Raw genomic sequence first — 12,206 nt, 5'->3', positions numbered from 1 at the left:
AACCCTGAGTCAGACTGTGGGCCAAGCAAAGTGGCAAGAGACAACCCAGAAACTAACCCCATTACCATAAAACCTGAGACTGTGAGCCACATGGCAGATTAGTTCTCCTGGGTTTCCTTACCCTGCTGCTCTCTGCCCAGGCACCCCTTCCCAATAAAGTCTTTTGCTTTGTCAGCACATGTCTCCTCGGACAATTCATTTCCGATTGTTAGACAAGAGCCCACTCTTGGGCCCCGGAAGGGGTCCCACTTCCTGCAACACAAGTTGTAAAAAGTTGGAATGATACTGTTACTAAGTCCAAGCTTGCTCTGCTCACCACACGACAAGCCAACAAGTCGGAGATGAGCTGTTGAGGCAAGGAAGACAACTTTATTTGGAAAGCTGGCAGACTAAGAAGATGGTGGGCTAGGGTCCCCAAAAACCATCTTATCAGGGTCTGGATGCCAGTTTCTTTTATAGAATCAGAGAGGGAGAGGCAGTGGGGAAGTAAAGTAAAAAGGGCCATCAGCCTTGCGAAGCATCTCCTGGGGGGACCAGCCTCAGTGAAGGGATGTGTTAATTTCTTCTTTCTTGCAGCCATTCACAGGTGGGCAGGATCAGATTGTCTCCCTGTGAGCTGAACAGAGGCACTTTAACATTCTGGCAGAGGGGCAGGCTTCCCTGAGGCAGGGTATGATTATAATAACAAAAGCAACGAAAAGCAAAGTTAAAGTCAAAGAAACAGATCCAACGTGGAGTCCGATTTAGCTCTTCCCAGTTACAATTCCCCACTGTCAATGTCCATTCCACAATCTTGTAGGATAAGGGGCAATGACCACTCTTAGCTACTTCCTGCTGTGTAGGGGCAGTGATGGGTGATCGTGGAATGGAATTCATCAGCACTGGGCAGGGGATAATTCTTAGAATTTTTAGTAAATAGTACAATTCTCAATTATTTGGACCTGATGCTGTGCTATTCAGTAGAACAGGATTAAACAAGTAGATGGACCCATCCTTCTCCATCTATAAGGAAATTGCAATCTCAACACATCCTTTTTGAAGAGCAACCTTTAGTCTTCTAAGGGTTCACAAACCCACTGCTCTCCAAGCCTCTCAGGAGTTGGGTCGTCTTCTGATGATGGTGGTGCAGCTTTAATCCAAATATGATGAATCCAAGGTTTTATCCCAGCCAATTTGACAGATTAATGCATGGTGAGTAATACCACATGTGGTCCTGTCCACCTTGCAGTCAGCTGGTGCTCAGGCCCTTGTTCTCTCCAGGTTTTAAGGAGGACTCGATCTCTGGGTCAGAAAGGATGCAAAGCTACCTCAGTTGGATAGGCAGATCTGCTGGAAGCAAACTCATGAACAGAGGTTAGTATAGTGCCCAAAGCTTTAACATAATTAGCAACAGCTATGTCTTTCAGAGCATTTACAGATTCCCCTGCCCGGGCAGACACCTAGAATGGCCTACCATACAATATTTCATAGGGGCTTAATTTAACCCTGCTTCTGGAAGCCACTCTGATCCATAACAGGGTAACTGGCAATGCCTTATCCTAAGTTATATTAGCCTCTTGACATATGTCAGCAATGCTCCTTTTCAACGTATGATTCATTTTCTCAGATTTTCCTGTTGATTGTGGTCTCCAGGATGAATGTAACTTCCTATTTAATTTGCAGTGCTTTAGCCACTTATTGGGTTATGCTAGAGACAAAAGCAGGTCCATTATCACTCTGGAGGGTGTTAGGTAGTCCAAACTGGGGAATAATTTCCTTAAGGAGGACTTTAACCACTTGGGAGGCTTTTTCTGTCTGGGTGGGATATGCTTCCACCCATCCTGAAAAAGTGTCCACACACACCAACAGGTATCTGAAGTTTCCCTCAATTTAAGGTATTTGAGTAAAGTCTATTTGCCAGTCCTCTGTGTGGCAGGTCGCTCTGTGCTGGGGCCCCATCTGGGGAGGTCTGACAACAGTTTTAGGGTTATTTTTAGCACAAATCATACAATTCCGAGTGACTCGCTGGATGGTCTTTTGTAGGTGAGTTCCCATTATATAATTTTAAATCCATTGCAGGTGGCATCTCTCCCATAATGGGTACTGTCATGAATGTGCTTCAGCACAGTGTCCAAGAGGGCCTCAGGAATCAAAACAGTTCCTAGTGCATTACATTTCCAGCCAGGTGAGTTACGGTCAAGAGTGAAACCCCACTCCTTGGCCCTTTCCTGTTCTTTTCTGAATACACTGGCTGATATTTTGACAAGTCAATCTGCGGAAGAAGTGACCCTATCATGGCTTGATAATTACCTTTCTTTGCTGCTTTCTTTGCAGCTTGGTCAGCTAACCAGGTGCCCTTTATTGTGTGAGTCTCACCCTTCTGGTGGCCTGGGCAGTGCATTACGGCCACTTGTGAGGGATTATGGACTGCTTCTAATAGTGACAGGATTTCAGAAGCATGTTTTGTGCCTTTATTGTTTGAAGTGAGAAGCCTCCTTCCTTTCCAGATGGCCCCCTGAGCATGCACCACAGAAAATGCATAGCGGGAGTCTGTATATATTTACTCGCTTCCCTTTAGCGAGGAGCAGGGCTCTTGTCAGAGCAATGATTTCTGCCTTCTGAGCTGAGCTCCCCGGGGGCAGGGCTTTTGCTTCAACAATGCTTTTAAGTGTTACCACCTGGCTTGTGGTTATATACCCGTCATGTCGCCTACCTTTGTCCATGAAGCTGCTTCCATCGGTGAACAATTCCATATCTGGCTCAGCCAAGGGTAGGTCCATTAAGTCTGGTCTGCTAGAGTACACTAGCTCAATGACGTGTAGGCAGTCATGCTCTGGGGATTGTGCAGCATCAATCAGGAGCAATGTGGCTGGATTTAGGGCTGAAGTGACTTGAAGTCTTACGTTGGGATTGTCCAGGAGAACGGCTTGGTACTTTCCCATTCTCCCAAAAGTCAGCCAATAGGCCCCTTTCTGTTCCAGCAAAGAAAGGACATGGTGAGGAACATACACAGTGGTGGGTTGCCCTAGGGTAAACTTCTCAGCTTCCTGAAATCTGTCACAAGTAGCTGCTACAGCTTGAAGGCCAGGAGGCCACCCCTTAATAGTCTGTTCTAGTTGTTTTGAGAAGTAAGCAACAGGTCGGGGGATATTCCTCAGAGTTTGAATTAACACCCCAAAGCTTATGCCTTGTCTCTCATGTACATACAGTTTGAAAGGTTTCTTTAAGTCTGGTAGTCCCAAAGCCAGGGCTGAGACTAACTTCGTTTTTATCGTTTCAAAGGCTGTTTGGCACTCTTTAGTCCAAGTAAGGGGCTCAAGATCATGTCCCTTCAGCGCCTCATAGAGGGGCTTTACGATGAGCCCATTGCTTGGGATCCAAATCCGACAGAACCCTGCCATTCCCAGAAAGCCTCTCAGTTGTCTGTGGGTCTTGGATGCTCCTAAGCCTGCAATTGCCTGCTTCCTGTCAGGCAAAAGATCCTGCTGTCCTTGAGAGAGGACAAAGCCCAGATACGTGACTTGCTGTTTGCATATCCGGGCCTTTTTCTGGGAGACCTTATATCCACAATTAGCCAAATAGTTCAGGGTTCTGATAGTATTTTGTAGACATTTATCGTATGTAGGGCTCACTATGTGCAAGTCGTCCACATATTGGAGCAAGAGTCTTTCGTCCAATATTAAGTCTCTAAGGTCTCTAGACAACGTCTCCCCAAACAAGGTAGGGGAATTCTTAACTCCTTGAGTCAGGACTGTCCAACAATACTGTTGGACTACCTGCGTTTCTGGGTCTTGCCATTCAACAGCAAATAGCTGCTGTGATTCTTCTACAATAAGAATGCAGAAAAAAGCATCTTTCAAGTCCAAGACTGAGAACCAGCCGTATTCTCCCAGAATAGTTGTGAGCAGAGTGTATGGATTAGGCAGCACAGGGTGTAAGTCTTGGACTACTTCATTAATAGCCCTCAAGTCTTGGACAAAGCGATACTCTGCTGAGTTTGGCTTTTTGACCGGAAAGATAAGGGTGTTATATGGGGACCTGCAAGGTCTAATCAGTCCTGTTTTCAAAAACTTCTCCAGGATTGGCTGAATTCCCTTTTTTTTTTTTTTTTGCGGTACGCGGGCCTCTCACTGTTGTGGCCTCTCCGGTTGCAGAGCACGGGCTCCGGACGCGCAGGCTCAGCGGCCATGGCTCACAGGCCTAGCCGCTCCGCAGCATGTGGGATCTTCCCGGACTGGGGCACGAACCCGTGTCCCCTGCATTGGCAGGCAGACTCCCAACCACTGCGCCACCAGGGAAGCCCTGAATTCCCTTTTGAGCCTTTTGTTTCAAAGGATATTGTTTTAGATTAGGTGTTTTTGGCCTTCCCCGGAGTGCCATCAGCCCACACTTCCAGCGTTACCTTTTCGTAGACCTCTGTGGGAAAAAGCCCTGTCTCCTTCTCTGGGGTTTCCATGAGTACCATTTGTAGGCTTAAAGTGTGCTCCGGTGGGACCCTGATGTCAAGCTGTTCTGGCAAAAAGGTTACTTGAGTGTTTAATTTACAAAGGAGATCTTGTCGCAGAAGGGGAATTGGACACTCTGGCATATATAAGAAGCTATGTCCCCCAGTTGGCATTCTAGAGCTTATAGAAACAAATGGTTCTCTACTTCTCCAGAAACTCCCATGACCAAGATAGACTGAGATGTTTTCTGTGCCACCTTGGTGTTTACCACAGAATATGTGACACCCATATCTATTAGAAGGTCAATCAACTTGTTCCCCACTGTCAATGTTACCCAGGGGTCTTGTGGGGAAATTAGAATCAGACGCCTCAGGTCCAAGGACCTCTTCATTCATTATCAGATTGCTCCTCTCTTTCTACCATATGAGAGGCTCCTGTCTTCTATTATTCTTTCATCAAGGGCATTTTCTTTTCCAATGCCCTTCCTCCTTGCAGTAAGCACATTGCTCCTTCCCCAGTGGTGTCTTACCTTCCTTTAGGTTACTCACCTTCTGGGAATTCAATGCTGCTGCCAGAAAAGGTACATTCCGTTTTGCATCTTCTTGCTTTTGTCATTGTTCCCTGTTGTTGAATACTTTAAAAGCAACATCTACTAATTGAGAAGGGTTCATTCCAAATACACCATCTAACTTCTGTAATTTTTTCCTAATATCTGGGGTGCTTTGCCCAATGAAAGTCATACATTCTCAGGGGTCTCGGGGTCTGCATCCATGTAGCACTTATAAGCTTGATAAATCCTTTCCAGGAACTCTGATAGATCCTCATTTGGCTTTTGTTTTATCTCCTGAATCTTGTTTAAGCTCTTTTGTCTAGATACCCCCTTTTGAAGACCCACTAAAACACATCCCCTGTAGTGTTCTAGAAGTGGCATGCCCCCATTATTAGGATCCCAGTGAGGCTCAGCAATAGGGACTGCCAAATTTGCTTCTGGCGTTCCATTTGGATCCACTAAATGGAGCTGGTGCACTTCCTCTCTACCATCCTCCTTTCATCCTCAGTAGTCATTATATTCATAAGAGTGTGAATGTCTGCCCAAGTGGGATGGTAAGTGGCAAATATTGAGGTGAAAAGTTCAGCCATATGGAGTGGGTCCTCTCAGTAAGCAGGGTTATGGTTTTTCCAGTTAAGCAAATCCTAAGTCGGGAATGGATTCTGCATCCATAGGAGCCCAGCTGGCTGGCCATTTGCATTACAGACTCCTACAGGGTATCAGCGCAAGGGAAATTGCCTTGCTGCGGAAGTTGCTCTCAGTCCAAATTGGGTGCCCTGTCGGGTCTTAGATGGTGATACTAAACCAGGTCCCTCTGCCACCGGGGTTACCATAGAAACTGCTATTCAATCCCCATGAGTGGGGGAAGCAAGAGGTAGTGAAAGGGGTGAATATGTTGGCGCCATAGGGTGGGGCAGTTGGAACAACTGCCAGTGCATGCAGCCTGCTCGGCCAGTGGGGTAGCTGGATGGGCCACAGCGGGTGTTTAAGCACTGGAATAATATGTCCCCACTCTCGTTTCCCCCCCCCCCTTCCCCTTGTAGAACAGGTTCTCCCTTGGGTTTCCTTTCAGACCGTTGTACCATAAGGTGGCAGTCCTCTGACTCCTTCTTCCTGATGCAATAGCATAAATGCTTCTACATATGGAATCTGACCTCTTTTCCCTGCTCTTTTGCAAAACACTTCTAACTGCCAGATTGTATGATAATTGAGTGAGCCATTCAGGGGCCCGTCGTTCTTCTGATCCTAACATATATTGGGTCCATACCCTATTACAATAGTATATCATGTCTTTCTTAGTCATAGGCTCATAGCTATGTTTTGCCCATTTATCTAATATATGCCCCAAAGGGCTATCCTTCAGGATAGATGGAGTATTTCCCTTTTTGATAAGTTTGATAACACCAAAACATGAAAGACGCAGACAAATTCCAACACAAAAAGCACAAACAAATTCTAGCATCAATGCGCACAAAACCAAAAGAAAACCAAGACCAAAACCGACGAACTAGTTCCCAGTGAACCAGTTCCCAAAATCAGGTAGAGTCCAACAACAATTCCCCTCTCCAACAGGGTACCCCGACCAAACTGGCTTGTCCCGTAAAGGAAAAGCCCAAATTGAGGGGGGAATATGTTCCCAGTGTGCACGCCAGAGCGACTTACCGTCCAAAATCAAACTGAGTCCGACGACTCCTAGAAGTTTGTTGGTTCCTTGCTTCAACTGCCAAGCGCTGGGGTAGCTGGTGTCGCTTCAGGGTACTTTGAAGTGAAGATCCTCAGGACAAATGGACCTGGCAGCTGCTAGGGTCTTGCCCCAATATTCCTTGACTGGGGCCAGCTAGCCATGAGCCACAAGGCTCCTGACTGGCTAAGCCAAATTTGTTACCGAGTCCAAGCTTGCTCTGCTTGCCGCACGACAGGCCAGTAAATCAGAGACAAGGTGTTGAGGCAAAGAAGACGACTTTATTCAGAAAGCCAGCAGTCTGAGAGATGGAGGGCTAGGGCCCCCAAAAACCATCTTATCAGGGTCTGGATGCCAGTTTCTTTTACAGAATCAGAGAGGGAGAGGCAGTGGGGAAGTAAAGTAAAAAGGGCCATCAGTCTAGCAAAACATCTCTCCGAAGGACCAGCCTCAGTGAGGGGATGTGTTAATTTCTTCTTTCTGGCAGCCATTCACAGGTGGGCAGGGTCAGATTGTCTCCCTGTGAGCTGAAGAGAGGCACTTTAGTTTAACATTCTGCCAGAAGCAGCAGGGTTCCCTGAGGCACGCCATTACGTATGATTATAATAACAAAAGCAACGAAAAGCAAAGGTTAAAGTCAAAGAAACAGATCCAACATGGAGTCCAATTTAGCTCTTCCCTGTTACAATACCAAAAAAAAGAAGTTATTTACAGCATGTAAATTGTAGCTGTAATTTAAAAGATAAGTATAATTTATGAGCACTTTTAAAGACAAGTATTATATAAACCGGTATTGGCTCCTTCTAGTAAGTGTAGAATATTAGCTTGTAAAACATTTTTTTGAGCGGCAGCGGCGGCCGCAGCAGCGGGGTCTGCGGGCGGTCGGGGCTCCGGCCGGGGCGGCGGCACCATCTTGTGCCCGGGGCCGGTGGGGAGGCCGGGGAGGGGGCCCCGGGGGTCGGTCGCAGGAACGGCTTGGAGTCTGAGGAACTGGAGCCTGAGGAGCTGCTGCTAGAGCCCGAGCCTGAAGAGGAGCTGCCGGGCCCCGTGGCCCCCGCCCCGGGAGCTCCGGGCCCTGGGCCTGGCTCGGGAGCCCCCGGCAGCCAGGAGGAGGAGGAGGAGCCGGGACTGGTCGAGGGTGACCCGGGGGACGGCACCACTGAGGACCTGGAGCTGGAAGCGATCAAAGCTGGAGTCAGGGAGAGGGAGGAAGAAGCGGAGAAGCTAAAGGAGCTACAGAACGAGGTAGAGAAGAAGATGAATATGAGTCCACCTCCAGGCAATGCTGGCCCAGTGATCATGTCCATTGAGGAGAAGATGGAGGCTGATGCCCGTTCCATCTATGTTGGCAATGTGGACTATGGTGCAACAGCAGAAGAGCTGGAAGCACACTTTAATGGCTGTGGTTCAGTCAACCGTGTTACTATACTATGTGACTAATTTAGTGGCCATCCCAAAGGGTTTGCATATATAGAGTTCTCAGACAAAGAGTCAGTGAGGACTTCCTTGGCCTTAGATGAGTCCTTATTTAGAGGAAGACAAATCAAGGTGATCCCAAAACGAACCAACAGACCAGGCATCAGCACAACAGACTGGAGGTTTCCCGCGAGCCCGATACTGTGCCCAGACCACCAACTACAACAGTTCCCGCTCTCGATTCTACATTGGTTTTAACAGCAGGCCCCAGGGTCGTGTCTACAGGGGCCGGGCTAGAGCAACATCATGGTATTCCCCCCACTAAAAAAAGTGTGTATTAGGAGGAGAGAGAGGAAAAAAAGAGGAAAGAAGGAGAAAAAAAAAAAAAGAATTAAAAGAAAAGAAAAAACAGAAGATGACCTTGATGGAAAAAAATATTAAAAAAAAAAAAAAGATATACTGTGGAAGGGGGGAGAATCCCATAACTAACTGCTGAGGAGGGACCTGCTTTGGGGAGTAAGGGAAGGCCCAGGGAGTGGGGCAGGGGGCTGCTCATTCACTCTGGGGATTCGCCATGGACACGTCTCAACCGCGCAAGCTGCTCCCCCTGTTTCCCTGTCCCCCTTTGCTCCCTTGCGGGCTGCTCAAGGGTAGGTGGGCATGGGTGGTAGGAGGGGTTTTTTTACCCAGGGCTCTGCAAGGACACCAAACTGTTCTGCTTGTTACCTTCCCTCCATCTTCTCCCTAGCTTTCACAGTCCCCTCCTGCCTGTTCCTGTCCTGCCAGGTCTACCACCCACCCCACCCCTCTTTTCTGGCTCCCTGCCCCTCCAGATTGCCTGGTGATCTATTTTGTTTCCTTTTGTGTTTCTTTTTCTGTTTTGAGTGTCTTTCTTTGCAGGTTTCTGTAGCCGGAAGATCTCTGATCTGCTCCCAGCAGCTCCAGTGTAAATTCCCCTTTCCCCTGGGGAAATGCACTACCTTGTTTTGGGGGATTTGGGGGTGTTTTTTGTTTTGTTTTCCTTTACCTTTTTTTCCCTTTTATTTGGAGGGAATGGGAGGAAGTGGGGACAGGGAGGTGGGAGGTGGATTTTGTTTATTTTTTTAGCTCATTTCCAGGGGGTGGGAGTTTTTTATTTAATATGTGTCATGAATAAAGTTGTTTTTGAAAATAAAAAATAATAATAATAAAAAACATTTTTTAAATCTGTGTAAGAGGAAAACACAAACTCAGGAAAAGTCATCTTGAAAGGAGATGACTATTGCCCTTGATGACCAGCTAGAAACAGGGTCTGCCGTGAGTGGTGGGCAGATCCAAGAGGAGAGGGGCCTGCACTCTCACCCTTCTGCCTGGAAAGGAACCTCAAGTTGTCCTTTCTGGAAGATGTGAACAAGATGTGTTTCTCATGATGCTAGCAGAGCAGATCATCATAGCCTGTGGGTGGGACAAATGGCAGTTAAAGAATGCCTCACTTTGGGAGGTGGACTACAAAAAACACAAAGCTTCATGAAAAGCTTGAGCTTGAAATGTCCTACAGATTCAGTGAGCAAACGCTTCATGAAGCTTGTGCAGTCACCTTGGGAGGAGCTGCCAGAAGCCCTGCCCAAGGGAATTATCCACAGCCCAGGTCCTCCATTATCAGCATCTGAGATCTTTTCTCACTGGGGTCTGGAAATAGCATCCTGTGATGTGATTTATAATAAGAAATGTGTATTTAATCTTTGTCTCAGTTTCTGGCACAGAGTTCCTAAAACCCTTGGAATTTCCTATGTGATAAGAGGGATAAAGGTGTCTTTTTTTATGTTAATGAGCGACCTTTGGATGCACCTAAGGGTAGGGACTGGTTGCCAGGAGAACCAACCATGTGATCGATGTGATTAGAGAGTTGGAATTTTCAGTCCCACCTCCTGACCTACAGGGAGGGGAGAAGGGCTACAGTTTGAATTAATCAGGAATGACCCATGATTTAATCAATCATACCTTTGTAATGAAGTCTCCATAAAAACCCAGAAGGACAGAGTTGAAGAGCTTCTGGGTTGGTGAACATATGGAAGTTTGGGGAGGGTGGGTGCACCCAGAGAGGGCATGGAAGCTCCACACTCTTTCCCTGTGCCTTGCCCTATACATTTCTTCCACCTGGCTGTTCTTGAGTTACATACTTGTATAATAAACTGATAATCTAGTAAGTAATATGCTTCTCTGAGTTTTGTGAGCCACTCTACCAAATCAGTCAAACCCAAGGTGGGGCTCATTGGAACCTCCAATCTACAGCCAGTCGGTTAAAAGCGCAGGTGATCACCTGGACTTGCAATTGGCATCTGAAATGTGTGTCAGGGGCAAGGGGATGGCAGTCTTTTAGGAATCTGATGCTATCTCTTGGTAGATAGTGTCAGATTTGAATTGAATTGTAAGACCTCCAGCTGGTGTCAGAGAATTACTTGGTGGTGTAAGGAAACCCCCTTCTCCCATATTAGAGTGCAGAAATCATACGTTGCAACCCTAGAAAGGCTCAGAAACCATAGGAAGAACGATGAATATGAATAAGAAGAAGGTTAGTGCAGAACAAGGAAGAAAAAGGTGAATCTAAGGCAGTAGGTAGCATTTGGATCACAGTTTTATAGTGAGTACAGCACTCGACTGTTAGCATGTTCAAAGCACTGAAGGTGGTCTGTATTTTAGACTTCGATTTTAATTGTTTATAAGTAGGATTCAATAAAATTTAAATAATGTTTAATTGGGGAAAATTGCCAATACTCAGGTGTTATGTGTTAGATATATAAGAAGTGTATTAATATTTAGAGATGGGTTATTTTTGCATGTTTAATAGATTCATGAGCCAGATAAATTGGGCATCAACAATGTACAGACAGTAACATGTGAGCCCAACAGCATGCACATAGCTGGCTCCCAGACTCACACCCAGGAAATGCTCACAATCCCAGAGTTAAATGAAGGCAGAGGGATGGCCATGGAGATGCTTTGGTTTTGCTGTCTTAAAATGCTGGAAATCCCCCATTTCTCTGACCTAGGGGCCAGAAAGATCCAGAGTATGACAACATCATTTCCAAGCCACCCCACTCCAGGATAGACACCCCCACCTTCCCTGCACCCACAAAGGACCCAGAAGAAGTGAGTAGTGGGAAGAAAGATCAGCACAGGTGCCTTTCTGGGCACACCTGTGTGATTCTGCAAAGGCAAACCTTCAAGGGGTGACACAGAGCTGCAATTTGGGAGGTCAGGGATGGCCTGACACCATCCCATGGGCCATGCACCTCTAGGACTTCCCTTCCCCACCCTGGGGACTGCAAAAAGGAGACCCATATGGGAGCCCATGGTCTGCATCATGGCCCACTGTAGGTAGAGTTTTTATATGTGTTCTTATCACCTTAAGATAGGTTGTTATAAGATGTTTTCTGTAAGCCTCCTGGTAACTACAAAGAATAAACCTGTAGTAGATAACACAAAGGTTAAAGAGAAAGAAATCCAAGCATAACACTGCAAAAAAAAAAAAAAATCACCAAATCACAAAGAAAGACAGTAAGAGAGGAAGAAAAGAATGAAAGAATGAGGGCTTCCCTGGTGGTGCAGTGGTTGAGAGTCCACCTGCCAATGCAGGGGACACAGGTTCATGCCCCGGTCCAGGAGGATCCCACATGCTGCGGAGCAGCTGGGCCCGTGAGCCATGGCCACTGGGCCTGCACGTCCAGAGCCTGTGCTCTGCAACAGGAGAGGCCACAACAGTGAGAGGCCTGTGTATCACACACAAAAAAAAAAAGAATGAAAGAACGACAAAAAAGCTAGAAAATAATGGAAAAGATGGCAATAGTCCTTACCTATCAATAATTACTTTAAATAGAAATATAATATTTTATAAGAACTATAAATGGAGTATAACCTTTAAAATTGTGAATCACTATATTGTACACCTGTAACTTATATAATATTGTACATCAACTATACTTTAAATATATGATTATAGATATAGTATATATATATATATATATAATTCCCCAATCAAAAAAACAATGAGTGGCTGAATAAATAAAAAATAAGACCCAACTATATGCTCTTACAAGAGACTCACTTCAGCTTTAAAGCACACATATGCTGAAAGTGAAGGGATGGAAAAAGTATT

The 12,206-nt window shown here is 46.2% G+C and overlaps 1 protein-coding gene across 1 annotated transcript; it reads left to right on the top strand.

Annotated features, from left to right (window-relative positions):
• Positions 1 to 5,629: 5,629 nt before the first annotated feature.
• On the top strand, positions 5,630 to 9,271 carry LOC309819315 (polyadenylate-binding protein 2-like; the record flags this gene model as incomplete). The annotated part of the gene is made up of 2 exons (XM_082649421.1): positions 5,630 to 5,745; positions 7,507 to 9,271. The coding sequence occupies 2 exons, from the start codon at positions 5,630 to 5,632 to the stop codon at positions 8,093 to 8,095; spliced, it is 705 nt and encodes a 234-aa protein (XP_082505547.1). The 3' UTR covers positions 8,096 to 9,271.
• Positions 9,272 to 12,206: the final 2,935 nt, after the last annotated feature.

This window comes from Grampus griseus (assembly GCF_964374135.1).
Source record: "Grampus griseus genome assembly, chromosome: 2".
Lineage (NCBI taxonomy): Eukaryota > Metazoa > Chordata > Mammalia > Artiodactyla > Delphinidae > Grampus > Grampus griseus.
The sequence above is the reverse complement of the archived record's forward strand: the minus strand, read 5'-3'. Positions and strand labels throughout refer to the sequence as shown.